The sequence below is a fragment of the Falco biarmicus genome, chromosome 9 (assembly GCF_023638135.1).
Source record: "Falco biarmicus isolate bFalBia1 chromosome 9, bFalBia1.pri, whole genome shotgun sequence".
Taxonomy (NCBI): domain Eukaryota; kingdom Metazoa; phylum Chordata; class Aves; order Falconiformes; family Falconidae; genus Falco; species Falco biarmicus.
In genome coordinates, this window is record NC_079296.1 from 45,247,302 (window position 1) to 45,271,505 (window position 24,204).

The window sequence follows — 24,204 nt, forward strand, 5'->3', positions numbered from 1 at the left end:
ACTTTAATCCCTATTTAGCCATTTTGTAGTACCACTGCCAGACAGTAGCCATACTTGACTCTTCATAACTTCTCAGTGTCAAGGCTCATTGTATTAGCCTCTCCTCAAATAAGATAGTTTGTCTCCTGAATCCTTACCTTGTTTAAGCCCTTTTGAATTAAGCTGAAGTAATGGTCCATCTACTTTCAATATCAAAACTAATTGTCAACATATAAACATTACACCAATATATGTGTTTCTATAATAACCATGTCTGAATTACATTCATCCAAACAAAGCAAGAGATCCTCATTCTAGTCTTTTATTCCCTTTCTCCATTCTCGGGTTGTTTGTCTAAAGACCCAATTTCAATAATCAAACTAAAATGGCCTTTCTACAAAGTGAGGGCAGCTCCCCCTCACTACTCTAAAGCGGCATTCTACTCTGCTGTGTCCATATAACCTTCTAAGACATTGAGGTGCTGAAATGTGTCCAAAGAAAAGCAATGAAGATGGTGAAGGGTCTAGAGCGCAAATCTTATGAGCGGCTGAGGGAAATGGGGGTGTTCAACCTGGAAAAAAGGAGGCTCAGCGGGGACTCTTATCGCTCCCTGCAGCTGCCTGACAGGGGCTGTAGGCAGGGGGGGTCGGGCTCTGCTCCCAGGGAACAAGGGACAGGACAGGAGGGAACGGCCTCAGGTGGCACCAGGGGAGGGTTAGATTGGGTGTGAGGGGACATGTCTTCACCGAAAGGGTGGTCAGGCACTGGAACGGGCTGCCCGGGGAGGTGGTGGAGTCACCATCCCTGGAGGTGTTTAAAAGCCATGTACATGTGCCACCTGGGGACATGGTTTAGTGATGGACTTGACAGTGCTGGGTTAATGGTTGGACTTGATCTTAAAGGTCTTTTTCCAACCTAAACGATTCTATATAAAGTACTGAGGCTGCTCCCACCCCCAAGCCTTACACAGATTGACAAGCAGATCCCAACAACTGAAAAATGCCTTGAAAAAGTGCCCTTTCCCTCTAGGGAACGCAGCATCTTGTATGAGCTAAACAGGCATCACAGGCAAGAAGCAAAAAAATTAAATAAATAATGAGACCCTCTTACAGGGTCTCATTCACAAGAATATACGTATAGGTTTTAAGTACCAAATTGACTACTAGTAACATGGAAAGAGCTACAAAGTAGTGCTAAGTAAGTTAAATTTCCAGGTGTTGCTTAATAGACAGCACGACGACTACTCATCTCGGACTGTGCATGAACTACAAACATTTGAAGTGATGATTTGGATCAAAGCACAACTTTAAAAATACTATTAAAACCCACACAGATATAAACAAAATATTGATCCAGATTACCCTTAAATCTTAACCCAGTTATTTTCAGAGGAAGCAGCAACACTGGTGGGGGTAATACTCAAACTTGCATATCGCTAAGTTACACCATGCATGCAATTGATGCATCCTTCACACTTTCTCATTCCAAAGGCTCCAGAAATGCCAAGGCAGTTGAAGACAGCTGGTATAATTTGCAGTAATCAAGGTAAATTACACAGTAGATACAGATGGTTCTTTGGGAATGTTTTCTAAAGATATGAGGAAAAAAAACAATTGAGAAGACACACATCCTCCACAGTCTGTACACAAGCTAATGTTAGTGTAGCGCTAATACTGTGCTATTGAATGCACAAACAAGACATCCTCTTCAGACTGGCTGCCTTTCACCACAACTGCCATCTTAATTACATTGTAATAGATTCTCGATTAAGCAGAATTTTCACCGGCATGCTTCATTTTCACCTCAGAACACAAACATTGCTCTCATTTTTATGAAGTGTTCAGGTTCACAAACTATGCTATTTTTGTGAAGTTATTTCCATGAGCACCTATGCAAACTAGCTACAAGTAAAACTATCAGCAGAAAAATAGTCTCATAGAATCAACGTGGATAATTCAAAGACAAATGATTCATAATTCTCACTAGAAGCAGCCAAATCATATACATTATGTTTCTTTAGCAAAAAGACAATGAAGTATGGTACACTAGCAGAAGAAACAAAGCCATTAGCTGCTACTTTTACATGCACAATCACCAAGACAACCAATTTGCAAGGAAGTAAAATATTAGCTGTTTAACCAAATGAAATTCCTTTGCTTTAAATACCACGTGCAAGATACTTTAAGGTAAGTATCTCACTGAAAATTATTGTAGAACACACCATGGTGATAATACTACCTCAGAAGTTAACATGATTGAGCACACCCAATACAGAGTTCTACAGACAATTAGCACCAGGAAAACACCCTCTCTTTACCACTTTTTCAAGTGACTGCTATGAGGCAGACCAGGGAACTAATCCAGCCTGAACTGAAGGACAAGCTTAACCCTTCATCAGCTCACTGAACTAACTTGTCACAAGAATAGGAGAACAGGCTGCTGAGAAATAGCAACTCTAACCGAAAGTGCTCCCAAGGTGATAAGTGAGCAAGACCGCTATTTCAAGAGAAAAATTTTGAAATTTGCTTTTCACCAGAATCTGGACAAGGTGTAAGCAAGAACAAACTGGACTACACAATTCACTTCTATAAAAGAGCCATTTAAGCCATATCCTGCATGAAAGGTTAGATGGAAACATACGTAAAGCACCTCAGCTGTACCCCTTTGAACAGGAAACTCGAACTAGTAACCAACGCTTTGTCATTTCCTGCTTTAGTACTGAAAAATCCACATTATTAGCATATTGCATTGAGCTGTAAGCTCCACTCAGGAGATGTGCAATACTGATGCCAACTCACCCACACCATGCACAAGACCACTTAGTTTAAGCATTATCTGTTCCCAACAACAGTTTAAATTCCTTTGATTATGCTATCAGAATCACCCTACTGAGAAAACAGGTTTAATTTGTTTCTCAAAATCTAAGTTGCAGCTAAGCATAATTCTTGCAAGAGAACCCTTTGCAAATAAACTGATTTTGGCTCAGTCTGCCTCAAGGTCTGGTTAGAAGCAATGGGAATGCATTCTTATTGTGCTCAGTTTGCATAAGCACAAAGTGTTACTCTTACAGGGAACACCTTCTACCCACTGGACAATCCTATTTCGCACTGTAGCTCCACCCATGCTGTAGCAATCAGCAGCCTACAGCCCTTCCTTCCTACCCTGATCTTTCCCTCTCAGGGTCAGGAAACCACCTGGTGGGGGATTCCTTCCTCTACTGGGCACAGCCTTGCTGTTTTAAACATCCCTGAAAAACATACAGACACTGCAAAAGAAAATCTTATGCTAGCCTAAGTCTTCTTTTACTTTTGAAAAGTAAGCTCAGAATTCTTTTCCAGAACTTAGAAGAGATTTTTTGCCCATAATCATCATGTTCAGGGCATCAATGCCCCATCTCCTATAGCACTTAGTAACAGTGAGCTCACATGCAACCTAAAAGGCTTTGGCAGAGCACACATGCAATCCTACACTTCACTGAAACAGCCGTGTTCTGGCTGAGGTGCAATTCTTGGACTACACATCCCCCCCCCCCAAAAAAAAATATCCTTCAGCTGGCGACAAAGAAGCAAGCACCAGAGACAGGTGATTGAGGCATCACCTTTTAATTCCTAAGGCCTTCCCAAGTACAGGCTGGAAGATATAGAGCAGCGCTGCACCCCAAGACAGGGCACCCATGCACTCCTCCTGGAGTCAGTTATCCAACCTCTGCCTCCACAACAGAACTCCATCGCAAAATGACTCAGAACAGAAAGGTGCCAAAACCAAGCTCTTCATTTGGTATTACTGCAGGGTTGATTTCATTATGACAAATGAAGGTATTTGGAAAAAAAAAACCCACCAACCAAAACCACCCAAACAAAACCCACCAACCAAAACCCCAACTTTCAAATTCAAAAGGAGGTCCAGTCTTGCTGTAACAAGGTCATTTCACTTAAGCTTCTGAGCACTGCCTAAGAAAACTACAGTTATCTTAATGGTTGCAACACTGCCTCATCACTACTCACTAAAACAAGAATACTTGCAGAAGATAAATCTTATTAGCATGCTTAAAAAGCAAGATGAAAATAAAGTAATATCACATTAAAATCATGCTCAGGAAGACAGAGCCTTCCTATAATCTCCATTCCCTTTCTTACAAGGGAAAGCCAAGCAAAAAGAATAGTGACTTTGCAAGCCAGTCATACACAACTAACTCAAAGCATCAGAACTGAACGTTCTATTTCCAAGTTGCTTCTATTGCCAAGTTGCCCCTCTGGGGAAAAAAAACAAACCACCAAACCTCCAAAGGACGATGAAGATTTACAGATTTCTAAAGGCTGATTAAACTGTGTGCTTGCTATTATTAAATTAGTCATATTTGTCCTCCAAGTTCAGTATTTTGTTCCACCCCATTCTATGCGAACTGCACTTGAAACATGGCACAAACTGAAGAAAAGCAGCCACCTACTAAAAAGTTTAAATACTCTGTAAACTACTCACTAAGTCACCATATGCTTTAACTTTAAAGTTTACACAGTGACTGGTACTGTCTTTAGAGCTACAACAGGGAAGTCAACATGCATCTTTAAGTAAGCCTGACAGAAAAATAAATGCAGCTCTTCGCTTACATGCGAATTACCTGGCTTGTGAATAAAGCCTGTCACAAGCTGAGACACAGGTGAGCTACCATCATACCTCCAGTAACAGCTTACATGGGCAAAAGGCTGTCTGCACTCCTATCTAAATACCATCCCTCACACCCATTATATAGTGGCCACCCTTACTAACATAAAACACAAAACCTGCTCCCACAAGCACCTCTCCTGCAAGCCAAGAAGAGGAGGGAATGTTAGACGATTCACTTAAATGCTGCTTTTTTGAATCATGGTTACATTTCCCTTCTGATTTTGCAGTCCTTCAGTTCTTTTAAGGCACATAGAAAGTTTACTTTGTTCTACACATGATGAATTTGTCCAATTAAAGATATTGTGAGACTAGTCATCCCAGCCCGCAGGACATCATAGACTCCCGAATCATCATGTCAGCTAAATGATTCATGCATCGCCTACAGGAGTGTCTCTCCTCCCATTCAACATTTACATAGCTTGTTCTACAACTACAGGTGCTGAACTCTTATCAAGAAAGAGCTGTAGTTACACATAATTTACTAGGTCAGCCTGATAGTAGCTTCTCAGAAGAAGCCTCAGACCATTCATTGAGCAAGACTACTAGTACCTGTTCAGAAAAAAAATTCCTCCAGCCAACAGATGATCTGAAACACAAAAGCTGCATTTCAAATTCTCCTCAATTTTTCTGCATCTCTTTCTTTAAAAGTGATTCTTTAAGGCACAGAAAAATCCTTGGAACTTCATCATTAATTTCAAGAGAATACAGTTAAAAAAAGAAGTTTGAAAAAATTGAGATAAAATGACTCTGCAGGGAATAAAAAAAGAGAAAATATTAATTACTATGAAAAAGCAAAGGTAAATTCTCAATAGTCTTCCCAGTAAAGACAAAAAAGTTCAGTTTTCCAAAGTTGTTTACCCAGCAAAAACAGTAATAGACCCCACTTGATAAGACACTCACTATCAAGCAAGCAGAGATCTAGAACAACAATAAATTCATGAACAAAAGAGTCTGTCAATTTCTCACATACCCCCACACTACCTGCTGAAAAGCATCCACCTAGTTAAAGCAATTTCTCTGAAAACCACAACAGGTTAACAAATATTACTTCTCATTGCACCACACTCCACTACGGGTACATGGGAGTTGTACTACATAGAAGAAAAATAACTACAGAACTGATGGACTTTAAGCACATACATTTTTTGACACATTAAGCCATGATAGCAATCCTCAATTACTAGGGGAAAAATAATTATCACTAACCAACATTTGCACTATGGCAATACTGTGGCAAATAACCCTTACTGGAAAAAAGTTTTACTCAAGCCACACACCTTTTCTGCAGTTATCCACAAAAGGATAAACTCTCCTGTGGCTTAATGCTACAGTATTACAGTATCATGTCAAAACACTGCACTAGGAGACAAGAGGTGGTGACAGCAGCAAAAACTTCTGTGATTTTCAACAGCCAAACATTGCAGTCTCGGAATATTACCTGGCTTTCTAAGATTTTAATTAGGTTGAAGACAGCAGAAAACTGATGAGTAAGAAGCTCACAAGACTCCCAGCAATTCCTTCAGGCAGTGAATCCACTCCATGGGTCTTGCTTTAAACAGAAAATTGGGCCAGATGACCTCCAGAAGTTCATAGGATTATAGAATGGTTTGCGTTGGAAGGGAGCTTAAAGATCATCTAGATCCATCCCCTCGCCACAGGCAGGGGCACCTTCCACCAGACCAGGCTGCTCAAAGTCCCATCCAACCTAGCCTTCCATCTGGTGGTTTGTTCCAAACATACACTTTTCTATGATTCTAAATTAATTCATTTTTTTCCATCATACATGCAGCTTTCAAAAGAGCTTATTTTCTACCTTAAATACTGCCAAAACAGCCAAAATGTGCAGAAACACCAGCCTAGTTTACCAGAGGTTGATGTGGTTTAATCAAACAAGATACCAAGCCATTATTGACAAGTACAAACAAGGTTCTGCAGCCGGCAATTTGTGTTTGGATACTAAACCCCCTTTTTTACTGAAGTTAAATACAGATTTGTGTAATAATTCTGTATATCTTAAATTTTAGGTAGCAAAAAGCTGACACTGTTCAAGGAATCACAGTAAACAAGTAGAACTAATACAGTCTTCTCTAGCATGTCTACTGATCTCAGACAACTCAGGATCAGGAAATTGGTATTTCACTCAAGTTGTGTCAACCACATACCACAACTTTCATTCTTACCACTTGATCCTTTCAGCTTTGAAAAAAACCTAAACATTTCAGAAAAAGCTATCCATATTAACAAATATTTCAATTCTGAATCAGAACATTAATCTAAGCTGCTAGCATGGGCAAGTCACGGTGTCTGCACCTCTCCATGACTACCCATGCATTTCCATAACTTCAGGTGCAAACTCCTATGCTTGACCTGCAAGTTCTGAAAAATTCTGAACTGCATCCTAACCTTCAAATCCCCTCACAGATACATTAACTATTTCTAATGCAACACTATGCATTAACCTTTGAATAGCCTTCTTTTCCAAAGTAGTCAGGTGCTTCAGTGATCTTGACCATCATACAAGTAAGTGTGTGTGTGTTACGTGTGTTTTTGCACCCTTTTCACATTCACAATTCTAAACAAATGTTACAGGCAGGCTAGTCCCTAGCTAAGTATTTCAAGACACTACCAGATAATTTCATGACATTTAAGATCCTGACTATGTTGTAATGCCAGCTGTTAACGTGTCTGGGGCACTTCCTTTCTTCTCTTTTGCATAATGTATTTACAGTTATACCGCCCCAACATAGAGATCAAAGATGATCTGAAAGGAGATATTAGAAGAGACGTCTCTTAACAGGGAAGCAACTTTTAAGTGCACTTGAGTGGTATGTTAAGGTAGCTTTAACCTTTGCCCCAAACATAACCAGCATTTAATGGCCTCCATCATTCAAAAGACATAGGCCTTGTCAGCAACAGCAGAGATGCTATTTTCTTTCTTTCTCCATCAAAAAATAACCCACAACCCAAACCAAGGAAACCAGTTTTATCTGCTTCAATCCTCTATCTTCACTCAGAAAGTAAGATAGGAGGAAGGGGAAAATTGTGAGTAATCTGTATCGGTGTAATTTTCAGTAATTACTTTCTCACATGGGATTGGCTTCAGTTCCAAAACACCCAGGACATACACTATACATCAGCTTCCTGCTTTCAGATAAAATACTTCAGCCTGTTCCCTTGAGCAGAAAAGTTAGTAACAACGAGGTATGCCTAAACTATTTCAGTTTCTACATTTTGTACTCACCCAGAAGACAATGTTGTAGCTGAAGAGCAGGTATTTGTACCAACAGCTGACTTCTGCATTAGAATATCTGTAATAGTGCATCTTCTATAGCACAGTGCCTGCACAGAAGAAAACGAATGCGAAGAATTAGGCAGCGAAAGATTTGACAAATAAAGAATTTTTTTTCCAGAGAAAGGGACTATAGTAACCTGTACTGTATGCCATTCAGAGGTGTGTTCAACGTCAGCTTAAAAACTTCTGCTGACCCTAAATTCCCTATAAGTATTTGTTGCTTAATAATCCTATCTTTTTTAAGCACCCTTATGTGGTGACGGGGAGGGACACCCAAAAAGGAAACTAGCTATACAGTTAGCCTAGAAAGACCTGCATCTGCAAGCTGACATTCATGCGCTTTCTCACTCCTTCAAAACCATTTTACTTACAGATGGCTGCTTGGACTTACGCAACAGTCTGAACACACACCCTGTGGATTACACATCCAACAACCCAGCTAGCAAACATTAGAAGCAGTTACCTGGAAAACCTCAGCATCTACAGACTGCTAAAGGTAGTTGTACTCTGCCTTTTCCATACTTTAATGTGTCTTTTCCAAATCAGTACTCCACAAGATGTTTTATTGTCAAGAATAACGGCCCCACCATGAAACAGCTGGCAGTTTGGTATTCCCACTTCCTTAAGTACACTAGAGATAAGGTTCAGCCACAGCTGTTGCTCAAATATTTCAGAGAACTACAGTTTTTCAGAATATAACAAATAAAGCAACCTCTGCAGGAATGCCACACATAAGAAAAGACACACAGGACAATCTGTTAAATCAAAAGCCAGACCTGGGAAGACAAAGCACTCCCACAGCCCTTGCATTCTAGAGAGCTGACTACGCCACTGCTGCCTATGGCAGATAAGAACCAGCTCCACATTTAACCCTCCACACACGTGAGGTAAATGTTTTCCTCCCATAAGATAACAGTGGAAGGTTTATGACAGGGAAGCAAGCAAAGAGAATTTTCAAACACCTCATAACTAAGAAAGAGACTTCAACTACACTGACCTGGACATTCACAGACAGCATGCAAAACCCAAGCCTACCCAGCAAAAATCTGAAACCATGGAACAGAGAACTAAAAATTTCCACCACATCCACAGCTATGAGAAGGGAAACTAATTTTTTTTAGAAGGCAATTTGCACCTGGGTATAAAAACCAATCCCACTGAAAAAAGGAACACAAGCAAATACCTGCCAGGTTTAAGAATCCCATTCAATACAATGAACGGCTTGCTTTAGCTTTTTAGCAAAATACCAATTATTTTCTGAGACAATTATGGAGTACTACCATTAATGTCTCCTTGGAGGAGCTTGCTTTTTGAAATCTCAATAAAAATGTTTCAAGCCTTACCTTGAGCTGGTTTTCTCCTGAAGGTGAAACAATACACTCAACAGATCAAGGACACACAACAGACATCTCTAGCCCATAAGACCATAGACAGAAATCCCAAACAAGCTTTGATTTTCCTTCCAGAGGTCTCCCCATGCCAGGCTTGGCTTCCATCTGGAAGCAGACTGAGAATCCCTTCTTCTTGGTCCAGACACATCCTCCCATCCCTCTTTGAGCCCAGCCAGGAAGTTTCTTTGCTGCCCAACTAAATGGAAATACTTTTCAGAGACCATGGAGAAAAATCTAAAGCTTTAGATTTTGGGGGGTTTTGTTTTGGTAGAATACTCCAGAGCTTTAAGAAGTTATGGAAAAAACAAGTGGAAATTCAGGTAACTTGTCATACCAAAGTAGAATTGCAATTGTGGACAGAAAATAATTTCTGCTTTTTTCAAGCTAAGATGACCTGCATGTGCATAAAAGGAATTTTCAGATCCTACTGACAGGTGGTAGGTATTATACAACTCCTAGTGATCCACCTGACACGAAGTAGATTAATTTGTATATAAAGTCAGGCATCACTTAAGTAGCCTTCATGCATATGTTACACCTATGCAGGCTGCTTAAGATACATTACCCACAGGCATCTCCAGATTAGTGCATCTGGACAGACAAAACAGCAACAGAAAAATCATTAAAAAAGGAATTACTCATCCTGATTCCATCCAAAATGGAGTAAAAAATTCTATATGAGATAGAGTAAAACTGAGTCAAGTCAGAACTAAAAGATTTTTTCCTCAATAGCCCCAGTAAAGGGACTGAATACACAGAATGAACTACTTAGCTGGTTCCAGAGAAATGGCAGTCTGGAGAAAGATTAAAAAAATAAATTGCACATTCTTACAGAAACAATACCTGCAAAATTTGCCAGGCTAGAGAGTGTGAGCATTCACCATTAACACCTGGGCTTGGTATTTCCACAGTTTAGATGTTTATTTCCATACAGTTTTAACCAAATACTGAAAACAAGGGGATTTTTTGCCTTCCAAAACCTCATCTTACAACTAGGTCCTAACGCTCACAGTTCACTTATAACAAAAAGCACTTAAACCGTGTTAAAACAAAATTGTACTTTGTGACAGTATAGGCAGTGACTGGAAACAATTTTCCTGCATGTGACCCAGTCATCTACATAAGCTGATTTTTGCCACATACATTCCTAAATAGACAGTTTGGTTTCCTCATGCCCTGGTTCAGCTATATTTACTGACCTTTTCAACCCATCTATCCTCACAGACAATACTTAGGAATATTACTATTATGACATCTAGTAAAGAAAACTTGTTTAAAAACCACTCTCCTGACATGCTTTATTAAGCTTGCAGCTGAGAGAATACAGAAGGAACAAATGGTTGGGTTTCTGAACTTCTTTATTTTAGTCTCTAGCTCCAAATGGCAATTTATATTTCAGCAGTCAATAGCCATACACTTGACCAAGTCAGTAAGTCTGATGGGCCTGCAGAAGAGAGGGAAAAGAGGGGGCACTAGGAGACAACAGCAGAATGCCACTAGTCTGAGCAGAGTTCAAAACTCAATTTGCATCAGTGTAAATGTGTATTACAGCAATAGGCTGGCTACCAGTGCAAACATTCTCTGGATGCAGGCACACCAAGGCCTCCATCACTGTTTTGCCTCCCTCCCTCTGAAAATCAGGATCCTGGCAAATGACAGGAGCAGCAACTCTAAGATGTACATACTACTACTAAGAAACATCTCTTCTGTAGTGGTAGTGGCAGCAAAAGCAGAGGCAGCAGGTGGCATTTAGCTAGCACATCACTAAATTCCGTAAAAAGGGGCTTCTACTAAACAAAGAGGCTTAAAATATAATCTGAGGCAGAAAGGCAAGTATATCATTTCAGGACCTAAAATATACAAAGTCTGAAGTCTTACTTTTTGTTAGGTTGCCCTCCCTGGCATAGGGACTGACATCCAGCTGTTGTCAGGGAAGCTATTCACAGGAATAAGAGCATCAGAAGTATCTTTACTGATAAGCACCATTCCCCACCTACCTCACCATTTTGACCACATTTCTCCCCACTTCCCCATACAACTGGCAAGATACTCCAGTCAATACCAATTACAGTATTCTCACAGAACGAAAAAGAAAAAAAATAATTATATACTGTTTGGGGTTTTTTAGTGCTCTGAAGTAACAGGGGCCCAGTACTACCAGTACTGGTTCCTTGTTGCAAGGAGCTATCCTATAACAGCACGTGGCTGCCCAGACAGATGTTACCTTCTGGAACACCTGCCTATATTAAGAGTAGATTTGACTTAATCTCTTTGCTTATCCTTATCAGGAGTCTTTTGGTTCCTCTTGACACTGAACACCATATAGTACGGTATAATCACTACTGGTGTGGGAGTGACATTCTGACACTATAAATCTCAACAGTAGGTGAATCCAGCTTTTTCCCCTAACCCTACAAATAAACAGACCAACAATCCAGTCAAGGCCACACAGCTGCCTTCCCTGTGTTTACACTAAAAGCAGTCATGTTTCCTAGTGTAGGAGGCATCTGTTACCAGCCTAGAAATCTGCTACATCAGTACTTCGTTGAATTTACATCACAGGCTACACATCTATGGTTAGGCAATAGTACAAAACACTTGGAAGATTAAAGTAGTATGTGGGCAGCATAGACAAGGAACTTTCTCTACAGTGTTTCAAACAACGCAAGTCACATTGTGTCAGCTGACAGTTTTCACCCACTCATGACAACAGGAATTTCTAACAGTTAAATACAGAGCACTGCTGCTTTGGTAGAACATATAATTTTGTCTTTGTGTTTACAGCTTTACTAAGGAGCAAAAAAAAAAAAAAAAAAAAAAATGTAGTCATTCATCAAGAGGCTACTGCCATTTCCAAAGTGTTTCTACACCCACAGATTCCACTCTTACCTTCAAAATGTTTACAGCACTGATATTCATAGTCTATATATTTTAACTCTCATAAAGCCAAAGTTGTGATATATGAATCTAATTTAGGTATGCAGGAAAACCCTCACAGATAAGATGTTAAATATAGAACAAGAACAACTGGAACACTAATTCACATCTCTAGACATAGGTCTACTAATTCTTTTGACCCTCAGGAGATGTTAACCTTACAAGGCTGACCTAAGTCACACTGAAGTTCCAGGTTCAGTCACTACTGCCACCGTGTGTAGTCCTGATCCCTTCCCTGCCCCCTCCTAAAATCCACAACCACTAATCATCCTACTCTGTGGAGCAAACAGTCACAGAGCAAATCACATAGCAAATCTCGAGAACAATCCTGTGATCTTGTACCACGCACCACGGAGAAAACATTTTTAAGCTTTCCAATCTACCTCCCTGGAACTCATATAAATGCCAGTGTGGGTGCAGTTGGGAGGTGGCAGGAGAACAGGATGGGAGGCCAGAAGCAGTACTAGCTTCTGAGAGTGCTCCTGGGAATGCAACACCCCTGCAATGACAGCACACAGCAGCACCGCAGGCTACACCACACTTGAGGCTAACACGCTGAAATGGATGATACTGGGGGAACAGGGGCAGAACTGAGGCAAGAGAAAACAAAGAAAAAAACCTGTCATTTTATAAGCTGTTTGCTGCTCCCTCATCATTCATCAGTACAAAGCATCAAGTCTATATGAAGCTGGTGAAACAAATCAAGTCGAAAGAACACACTGAGGAGCAAGAAAAAATTTTACAACACAGCCAGAGATGCACTTTGGCCTATGGTTTGTTTCAATATGACTACTTAATTCCAGTACTTTATCAAAACCATTCAAGTTTATTCAAGAAATGGTGCCATTAAAAATAATTGCCATATTCTTTGGACATGCTCAATCAATAGGGTTGTGGGGTTTTTTGTGAAGTTCAAAGGAAGACTTCTCCCTGACCAGAGATCACAGATTTTCTCATAACCTTCTGAAATGGAGCAACTTAGCAGCACCTATAGACTGTTCTTCCCACATGCCAGAGAGGTCTTAATGTTCAGTACAAAACCTGGGTGCCGAGGATCAAATCTTCACGTGTTAAGGGCTGATCTGGTGCAACACAAAGGAAAGAAAAACTGATGGGATTTGGAGCTCTTACAGGCTTATCTGTTCCTGGAAACAGAGATAGTAGCCCTGCCGATGATTCAGGATCTCCGTGCAAGCATGTGTCATCTTTATTTTCGTAATTTTGTCTCCAAGGAACTCTGACTGGAGCCTCCCAAAGAAAATGCAAGCTTCTCTTAAGCAATAAAAGTATAGTGTATTTACTTCTGCTACAGTCCAGAAAAGCAGCAAAATATTTGCTCATTTTTAGAGGAAAGCTGGGAACTACTCAACAAAAGGGTATTTTTTTTTATCCTGAAAGACTCATGATGCAAGACAGATATTGCTAATAGGTTATCCCTGGGTTTACTAAAAAAATAACGGCAGATAGCACATCTCTGAACTCAATGGAAAACATGACCAAAGCCAGACAGATTCCTTAAGACACCATCTTTTGAGGCTTTTATTTTTGTAGTGTGCTGAAGACTCAAAGTTCTTAAAGCATTTGAAGAATATTTCAAGCAGAAGTTGCTCTGATACATACTCTACAAAACAATCCCTCAGAGCAGATCCAATCCCCTATAAATTGGAAAGAGTTTCAGATTTCAGTGATCAGGCTTCATTTGCTATGGCACAAATTGCAACTTGGGAAAACTTGTAAGTAACATACATACACCAGTGTTCCCAAACCCAAAACAAAGAAGCAGCAATTCAGAAGAGCTCCACTCCAGCTCTACAGACAATTCACACTATATGCATGTGCTTTTTGGCCTTTTATGAGTTGCATCTGAAATACCATGTACAATTACTCTAACCTTAGACTAACATTCAGAAGGTAGATACCTTAAATTCTGAAAATAATCTACATGGGCATCGGAAAGCATCATCTTTTAACCTCTTCGGAACCGTCCACTTGACTAACATGACCAATAATTCAACATAAAAGCTCTACATTGCACAGCTGTAACTCAAGGAGCTAGTCAAGCTATCATTCACGGAATATTTTCAGCTTCACTAGATTACTTTAATAGAAATATACTTCAGGAAGATTTGAAAAAGCAGAGTATAATTAAGGATCACTCCCACAGCAATTAAAAAGCAGTGACAGAGGACAATAGCAGTTGTAACAATTTTACTTTTCATCATTCTTCAAAGAAGCTACCAAAAGATACAGCTGGCTGGCCTCGCTTTCACATCTTAAAATCTTTATTCCTACTTAGCTATGAAAGCTACTAGTAATGCTAAAAAATATATCCACAAAACAGAAGCAGCTCCAAGAAATCCTTATTTTCATTTACACACACTAGTCAGAATGAAAACCAATGACACTGTAGAATTCAAGTATTGACTATGTAAATCCAAACTGCAAATAATTTTAATTGACAATGAGGAGACATACAACTGTACTCAGCTATCCACTGAGTTTCACTAGGTTTATGCTACTTCTGCTCCACTGAGGTAATAAGTGAACAGATTAAGAGACTTTCCGCTCCAACATACAGCAGCGCTTGACAAAGGCACCAACTAAAAGGTATGGGTCTTTTACCTAGTTCAAGGGAAATCTGCTCAAAGTAGCTGACTACAAATAAAGTGTATACTCCATTCTGACTTAAAGCACGAGGTAGCACAGGAAGCAGAAAGAAAAGGAAATACCACAAGTAAACTGCATCTTAAAAGCCAGTGACTTTCCAAACACGAGCAGAAGAGTAAAAGACAGAAGAGAGAACATGTTGTAAGCCATCAGGCTCTTTATTAATATTAAAGAATAGAGGTAACGGCAGGAGTAGAGGATGTAGAGCCTTCACTAACCTTATCCTCAAAAGCACTTGGGAATTACCCATGCTCATGCAAGTTAAAACTCAGATGGATTACACCAGAGTAAGTGAAACCAACACTAGACACCATCACTGCAGTTCAATGGATGGCTTGTTAACATCTTGGTAAAGTTTGGAAAAAAATCTTTCATGTCTATGAAAGTTTTTTTAACAAAGCTGTCAACCAGTTTCACCTGAATAGGAGCTTGCCTGTGCTGTAACTTATTTAGTATGTGCAAGAAACCACAAGCCATGTTTTCCTTTTACTTCACAGAAAGTTCAGGTATTGTGAAATGCATAGAAGCGTGTCAGTCATTCTGACCAGAAGGTTATTCACCCCAGGGAGCAAAGCCTGTTAGAACAAGTAGCCAGAATAATCTTAGCCGATCAAAACTCCTTGGCTGCTTTCTACTGCCTCTCATGAGGCTCAGATACATATCCACTGCCTTTAACAGAACAGTAGCAAGGCAAAACTCAAGGTCTCAAATTAAAGCAAGCTTGTAATTTGACTTTTTTTTCCCTCCAACAGAAGGTTTTGGAACCCTAACAAAGCAAGTATTTTATTTGAGGAGCCAGATCTTCCAGTTTGGGGAACAATTTTATTCCTATTTAGTGATCAGGGGATAATTTTATTTCTGTTTAGTGATCCAACAGTAACAGAATCTATTCCATATACACTGTCCGCTCCTTCCCATACCTCCATACAGACCAAAATGTTTCAAGAACAAAAGAGGTCTTGCTATACCACTTTATATCACAAAAGTAAGTCACAACTTAAGAAAAGACAGGAAGCCATCAACTTTCTTTGCTGATAAATGCACGCTTTCTTCAGAGAACATCCTAAACTTTTACCATATTGTGGCTTTCCTCTGTTTCCAGAAAAGCTATTTGTTTGAGTTTCCAGTTACACTTCAGCCAAAATTGATAACCATTCATTTTCTTTTTTCGTAAGAGAGAAGAACAGGAGACTGATTATAGTAATACACCCTAAAGAAATGACGAGTATATAATTTGTTTCGGGGTTTTGTTTGGTGGGTGGTTTTTTTCTTTTCTTAAAAACATGCCTTGCTTTGGGTATAACATGCAGTCTGTCCACGTCCACACCATATTTCTTAGCCTTTACGCTGAATGTTCCTATATATGTATTTAAACACATATATAATATGTATACATAATATGTGTGTATATATACAACAAAATATATATTTAATAATTTAAACCAGATAAAGGGGTCTCTAAGTTTAAAAAAAAAAAAAAAAAAGAATTCCAGCATTGACAACTCCAGTAATGAGCATGCTAAGGAATGAATGCGTGTATTTGTACAATACTAGTTATATTCACTATTTGTTCAGGTTAAACAAGGTTGTCTCCATGTCGTGGAGACATGATGTGGAGCTGAATCCATAAAAATTCAATTTTTTCTCCCCTCCCACCCCAAGTAACAGGACCCATCCTTTCAAACACCAGAGGAAGAGTCATTCCAAGGAGGTGCCCTCCTAGCACCAGGGCATGCTACTTGTTGGGGGAATGGAGTGTTAATACATGTTGGGTTTGGGGACAACACTTTCAAACCTTGCTTTCCTTTGCTGCCCTCCACCTTGTACACCACCTGCATTCTCAGCACACCCAGGGGAACCTTATTTTATATGCTGAGCAGAGCAGTCACCAGCTCAAAGGCCACAAGAGAAAAAGGCTATTTGTGGTCCCATAGACAGCTCAACCACTATGCAGCTATTCTCCCTACTGACTGACTTTCTGGTAAAGAAACACACTTGTGCAACTTTCAAAAATCAACTAGCATATAAATCTCTTAACGCAACATCAGAAAATGTTAGAGACGTGACCAAATGGCATTCACTAAACACCTCACAGTCTTAACCACTGCCAACTCTTCAGCAAACTAGATGTCTCAGCCCAAAGACACAGAAATAAGGTAATGCTTCAGGAGACACAGCAGGTAGGTTTGCAAAGCAACCTGCACACCCCACCACAACACCAGGAAAAAGAATTTAAAAAAAGACAAAGACCAAAGCTGCTCCAGGCCAAGCCTGTGCTTGAACAGCTTCAGCCCTTCCCCCAAGAGCCAGTGCTCAGGCAGGTCATGAGAAACCCTTGACTGTCTCACTGGAAGACTCTACATCCGCCCCAGGGGAAGGAGGAAAAACAGGCTTTCCACCTCTCAGGATTATGCCAAGAACAACAGGGTGCCATTAAGAGACTGAGGCAGCAAAAGCTGCGAAGTGACACTGTTGGAGCACCTTCCAATGCAGACATCAAGTCTCTGCAATACCTAATAGCAAACAACAGCAGAATTGGAAGGTGCAGAGGTTAGACACAAACACTTCCTAATCTGCAGCTTTTATTAAAGGAAAAAACCCCAAATACCTCCAGAGGGAAAAAAAAAAAAAAAAGTGAGAACACAGGAAACTGCCATCTTAACAGGCTGACAGCATGACTGGTTACACAAGCAGCACAGCTCAGAAAAAAAAGATGGGAGCTGAACACCACCTTCCCTTCTCACTTGCCCAAGCTAGACAGTCTTTCAAACTCCCTTCTGCTTTACAGCAGACCACTGCTATGATCACTTTGTCAAAAACCCCTCTGCAACCTCAGCACACTGTACACTTTGCAAAGAAAGCCACCTCATTGTCTTCTGAGAGTCATCTCACTAATTGCCTATCCATTAGTTTCAAGTCAAACAACTTTTTAGATTAACCTTCCTCCTCCACAGGCTTGCCATGCAGACAAACTGAAGTAACTTAATACTCAGGGCAGGGTAGAAAGCTTTGTCATTTTGTACCCTTTATTATTTATAGCTATACCACCGCATTCATACTCCACACAACATTAAGTACTTCCCTGAGCACTGTTTAATAACAAATTGTTGAAGGGAAAGAAACGTGCATCAAGAGAATCGGCCCCATGTCCCGACAGTCAGAAGGCTGCTGTCACATAGAGACCAAAGTCCACCATCTCAGGTGTCTTCCTTCAGGTGCAAGTTACTTGAGGCTATTCCCTTTGTTTTCTATACCAGGAGTTTCTAGATGTCAGTGCACATGTTTCAGCACTGATTTTATACCCTAAAACAAAAGTAGACAGCTCTCACCAAGCGGAACAAATCACACTCTTTTTGAAATATTAAAATTCACAGCATTCAGCTGCCTTTGAATATTGTGCTTCATTCTGCTTCCTGTAGCTGCAACTGCAGCAACTGGAAGCTGTCTTTTTACCTCCAAGTCCATCAATTATTTAGAGAAAACACCTTTCCAGAGACACTCAAGCACTCAAGTATCAATTATTTAGTTTTGGAGCAGGAATCAAAAACTTTTAAAACAGGAAAAATGATTTCTGGAAAGGACTGTTGGGCCACATGAACAAATTTGGTTTTGTACGCTAGCAACCTGTCTGAAACAGGATAAAAAAGCCAAAAGTACACACAGAAGCGCAGTGAGTGCCTGAGCCTCCTACTGCCAAAGGAAGAGCCCTAACTGCATCAGGGTGCTTCAGCACAGGTCTTCACATGGAAGACCTTTATCAATTTGTAATAAATGCCTGCTCTCCAGACCAGCAGAAAAGCTCCTCTGTAATACCAGAACTCTGAAAAACATTCAACAATGCTTACTGCAAAGATCAAGAGGAAGCAAAGCCCTACATTTATTACACCCTTGCCTTTCACATTCAGGTTCAGATTGAGGGTGAAGACACCTCTAAAATGTTCAGCTTTTGCACAGACTTCTAAAGACAAGGGCACAGAAAGAGCTCTAAGAAATACATGTAAGCAGGCACTCTGGCTAAGAACAAAAATTAATCCATCTACACATAGTACAGCTCATACATGATACAAAGAAAGGGATAAAACACTTATTTTGCTCCCCCAAAAAGATGACAGACAGGAAACATTGAAGCAAAACAAGTGCTGGTCCCCCCATTCCAAAGGGGGGCTGAGGAACACTTTGAAGCAGAAAGGTTCAAAATACATAAACTTTTAAATCCTGCTAAGAGCCTTGGGTTTGGATACAGTTCCTCTTGTGGTCAGCACATTTTATGTTCATTTGCTAAAATTTTTCTGCTTAAGTGACAACAGAATTCAAGCGTGAATAATCAAGTAGAACGATACTTCACCTCTCTCAAAGGGCTTCAATTCCAAGATTTATGTCACATTGGTAATGAAGATCATCTAAAGCCTGGCCATTCAAGTCAGTGGTTTCAGCTGCAAACACTGCAATCCTTTACCCTGTGTCAATATTTGAGGATCACCATTTGCTGCAGGTTAAATCCTTTACCATAATCCTCACCTGTGACATGCCTAAAATAGAAGTATTTACCCAACAATGATTTTTCAGCTCACTGACCATACTGAAAACAGGTTTTGTTCAGTCATCCAGAATAAAGAGAGACTGGTTTACAATGCAAAAAAATCAAATACAAGATGTTCAACTATCAGTAATTAAGTTGTGGATGGACCCATCTGAACCTAGATGCTTCAGCCCGCTCCCCTACCTCACCCGCTCTTTTTTTTTTTTTCATTGCTACATTAAAAATCAGATCTCAGCCTTTCTGGGGCGACCCAAGCTATTAAACTTGAAAACCCACACATATCTAATTTTGATTAGCTTACTCTGATCATCTCCAACATTGTTCTTAATGTTTCCTTTACCAGATGCTTTTGGCTGAGCATGAGCCAAAGGGCCAAGGAGAAGGATCCTGCTCTTGCCCAAAGTGTGGTAGGGGCTGGAAGGCTGTGTCAGTTCCAGAAGAGCTACAGAATTTAGGACATGCAATACCAGGGGACAGACTCAACTGTCCTGTGGATGTATGATCAGAACCCACCCGGGAAAGGACCGTTTCTTAACTCCCCCTTATGTCTGCAACATTTACTCTGAAGTAAAAACAATTTTTATCCCTTTTATTTAATTTATCCATGATACTTAAGCTCAAAGCAACATAAGAACCATAGCATGTTCATGGATTTTGTGAATTGCAGCCCGTACACCTTGGAAATGCACCACAGATGCCAAAATACCAAAGTCCATTCTTTCCTTCAGAAACAGGAAGTTTTGACCCAGGAAGCCACAGCATGAAGCAGCATGGCACAAAAAGCCCACAAGTAAAAACATTCTCGATTCACATGCGAGTGAGGCATAAATGTCTCCTTTGTCTGGTGTCTGAAACCCACATATTTTACCATAACCCACCCAAGTGGAATTTTTTTTTGGTACAAGCAGAAAATGACAAAAAGGGAAGATCTGTAGGAACAGCTTTGACAATCGCTCTGTGAACCCTGCTCACCACCACCACCACACACCTCAATGAGATTTCTAACCTAATACAGTGAGATTAGAACAAGAGTTTAATTTATTCACACTCAGCAGTGCTCAAACTGTGCCACACCTAATATACCACGGGTAACTTGATGGAAAGCTGTAAGAATTAATTGTAGGAGTTTGTCAGCAGAAAAATTCACCCCCTCCACCCCCCTTTTTTTTCCTCCCCAAACATCCAGGTAATGGCGAACTGTTAGCCACACACCAAAGCTTCATAAACTAAACATAACTACCCTCTAAGAAAATCAGGTCATCCTCAAGATGAAACAATCTATGAGAGATCAAAAGGAATATTCCTCAATTACTCATTAGAAGTTAGCCTACAATTTAAGCTTCTTCATCCAGATTACCTACACATTTGTATCCAAACATGACGAAATTCAAAACACACCAATTCAATAATTTTCTCACTACATCTAAGAGGAAAAAAGTAACATCTTCAATACCAAAGACAGTGTCCAAATTAGATAGCATTGTAGGGCTCAGAGCAAGGGCTTTTTATGATCCTTTCATTAAGTATTACAAGGCCTAAAGCTAGTAAAAGGTAGCTCAGAACATACCCCCCCCATTTCAGTCCCGTCAGGTATATTACCTATATGAAAGCTCTCACACAGATGCTGCTCCTAACAAAAGATAGTATTTTTCCTTTTTTTTTTCTGCCACCCCCTGTCCCGCCCCTTGCAAGGGGGCAGGGATGAGGGGAAAGAGGCTTTAAGCAGGAGAACAGTGTATGACTAATTATTCTACAATGCACTAAATGTCAAAGCCTACCCAGAGACAAGAATAAGACTCAAGTGAGGTTTCTTCTGATTTGGTCTTAGCTAGGTATTGGAGATAAGGATACAAAGGAAGCTAACTGGACCAACTTACACTAAAAAATCACACATAGCACACACCAGATAAAGAAGAGTGACTTTCAATGACTGATTTAGTCATAGACCTCACTTATCAAGTCCATCTATGAGCAAGCCGAAAAAAAAATAAAGATGCCAACCACGTAACTTACTTTGCATATTGTTTTTCAAGACTATTATAAGCACATTTCCAAGCTTTTGGGAAGCTATTTCTAAAACCTGCTCTTTCTGTGGTGTTGTAATTTTGAACACAAAAATCTTCTACGGACAGGCATTATTACTTCATTCTTCCCTCCCCACTCCACAAGAACAGAGCTAAAAGGACATACATCACACCCCCAGAAATTACCTTTCTTCCAGGGTCATTAGCTAGAGGATAAAGAACACCATTCCACCAACACAGATGTTCTGGATTTGTTTAAAAAAAATAAACCAGGCCAACCAAAAAACAAAAGCCGCAAAGCAGTTCCTCCTACAGCTCATTCCTACTTCACACCAATGACTAGACTTGAAATTCCCACCTGACCCTTTCTGTCCCCACACAATTCCTCAGTCAAGCAGACAGGGGTTGCATCTCAACCATCCACACAGAAGCATTTAAAGTTTCACACATTTATTCTAAGTATAAAGTGGCTCAGAAAGTCCTAAAAACATGTGAGTACCCATGCCTAACTCGCTGCCAGAAAGGAGATCATCAAGCCACTGAACATTTATGAACAAGATATACCCAGTATTTCCGTTCTCTAGGAGCTGGTTTCCTTCCATTTTAACTAAAGCTCTAGGTCACAAGCTTTATGTCCCTATTTAGAAATAAATAAATAAAAGTGCAGTGCTGGAAAAATCTTGTTGTGCCTTTGAAGAGCTATTATGGAAGAGAAATCCAACACAGTAAGCAACTTATTTTTTACAGCTTTTTTTTATTATTAGGAAAGTGGTCAATATGAAACCATTAAGTCTACATCGATGTGAGGTTAAGTCAGATGGACACTTAACAGCCTCATGCAGATACGCTGAAAGTGTAAAATTGCAGTTTATTCTACACAAGAAAAGCCAGTATTGAACTTAGGCAGGTCTCCATAACACTAAGCCTTTTCCAGCTTTGCTTAAAGTATCTCTCTAGAAAGGCACAAGGGCCATCCCTTTCTTTAACAAAAAAGTTTACAAGGGGGGGGGAAAAAACCCAACAAACTTTCCCCACATTAACCGTACATAACGCATTTGACTTGCACCCCCCTGGCAGGGTCTGTATGCAGCAACTCCTCAGCAGCACTCTGTAGTGGTCACAGACCAGAAATTAAACATTCACCTGGAACTACAGAGGCAACCAGGCAGCAGGTAAATGACCAAACCGGAACCGGTGATGCGTAAGTTTTCCAGACACCCATGCCCGGACCCCACAGGAGCCAAAGCAGGCCCGGCATCACCTCAGGTGACACCCGCCCAACGGCCGGGCCTCCTTCGGCGGGAAGCTGGAGGGGTGTCCGAGAGGTCCCTTACTAACACAGTCTACAAGCAATTAAAGTTAAAATAAAATTTAAAACCCAAAAAGTTACAGATCTCAGCCCTCGCACACACAGAGTGGCTGCTCCTGCTCACAGCAGCCCGGACGGAGGGCTGGGGCCGGCAGCAGCCGGTGCTGTGGCAGGGTAAGGAGCAGGCACACACTGCCCGGCGGCTCCAGCACCCCGAAAGGCCTTTTTTTGTTTGTTTGTTTGCTAAATATTTTTCTCCCTCGTCGCACCTCACAACGAAACAACAACTTCGCCTGAACTCCCAGAGGAAGCCTCGCCCGGCTTCCTTTAATGGACAAGGACAATGGCAGAGGCTCGCCATAGCCCCGCCGTTTCGGAAACTTGGGAAGCCTGAAGGCTGCTGCCCGCCCGCTCCCACGGCTGCCGGCTCCCGGGGGATATCGCAGGGGACAGCCGTGCTCCGGGGCGCGGGGGGTGGGCTGGGCTGTGTGTCAAAATGCCGGTGCTTAAAGACAGCGTGGGGAGGAAAGGGCATTCCGTACGGCGGGGACGCGGCGCGACCCCCGGGGCAGACGGCTGAGGGGGATGCCCGGGCCGGCGGCGGGGCGGGCAGGGACTCACCGGGGCAGCAGCCTGCTCGCTAAGTTTCGCCAAGTTGGGCGGAGGGCGAGGCGGCCGTCGGCGTAATGGGGGATCTCTCCGCTGCCTCAGCTAGTCCATGGACACGGCGCGGCGGCGTTCCCGGACCTTCCCCGCCTGAGCGCGGCCGGCCACCAGCGCCGGGGGTGCCTCTCCGCCGAGCCGCGCCGCCCCGCCGCTGCCGTGCGAGCGGACGCACGTCCTGCAGCCACGCCCGCGCGTAGCTCCGCTCCACACAAAGGGGAGCGCCAGAGGCCCAGCGCTGTCTCCGGACCGCTGGGCTCCCGTGGGCCGCTCCGCCTGCCGTGATCCCCGCGGGCGTCCCCCGAGCTGGCGATGGAGTGCCGGCGGCCCCCGAAGGCCGGGCGGAGGCTGCGAGCGCCTCACGTTCCCACCGCCCCTTCCCGGCGGGCGACCCCCGCAGCCCCCTCCGGCGGCTCAGTTGGAGGAAGCCCGCGGCCGCTCAGGAAGGCTCTCGGCTTTTTTATTGAGGCTCGTTTTCTGGTGGAGATGGCTGCGCCCCCCGCCCTGCGGAAGAGGCTCCGCCAGCAGCTCCGCCTCCGGGCCGGGCCGGCCACATCCGCGCTCCCCTCGGCCCCTCAGCGCCGCTTCCTGCTGCCGCGGGGCTTCGGCGGGAAACGGCCAGGCGCGCGCGCGCGGCGGGGTGAGCGGCCGGCCTCTACCTGGGAAGCTAGAAGGCGAAGGAATAAAATAAATCGACCCGACCCTGAAGGGTATTTTGAAACTTTAGATGTCCTGGG

At 41.9% G+C, this 24,204-nt stretch overlaps 1 protein-coding gene across 1 annotated transcript in view; it reads right to left on the minus strand.

Moving 5' to 3' along the window:
- TSPAN14 (tetraspanin 14) overlaps positions 1-23,988 on the minus strand; it is a 41,679-nt gene extending 17,691 nt beyond the window's left edge. Inside the window, exons 1-2 of the mRNA XM_056351576.1 lie at positions 23,426-23,988; positions 7,886-7,983 (exon numbers count right to left, since the gene is read on the minus strand). Of these exons, the coding sequence (XP_056207551.1) occupies positions 7,886-7,966 (81 nt within the window). The 5' untranslated portion in view covers positions 7,967-7,983; positions 23,426-23,988. The remainder of the gene's footprint in view (positions 1-7,885; positions 7,984-23,425) is intronic.
- Between the last annotated feature and the right edge of the window lie 216 nt (positions 23,989-24,204).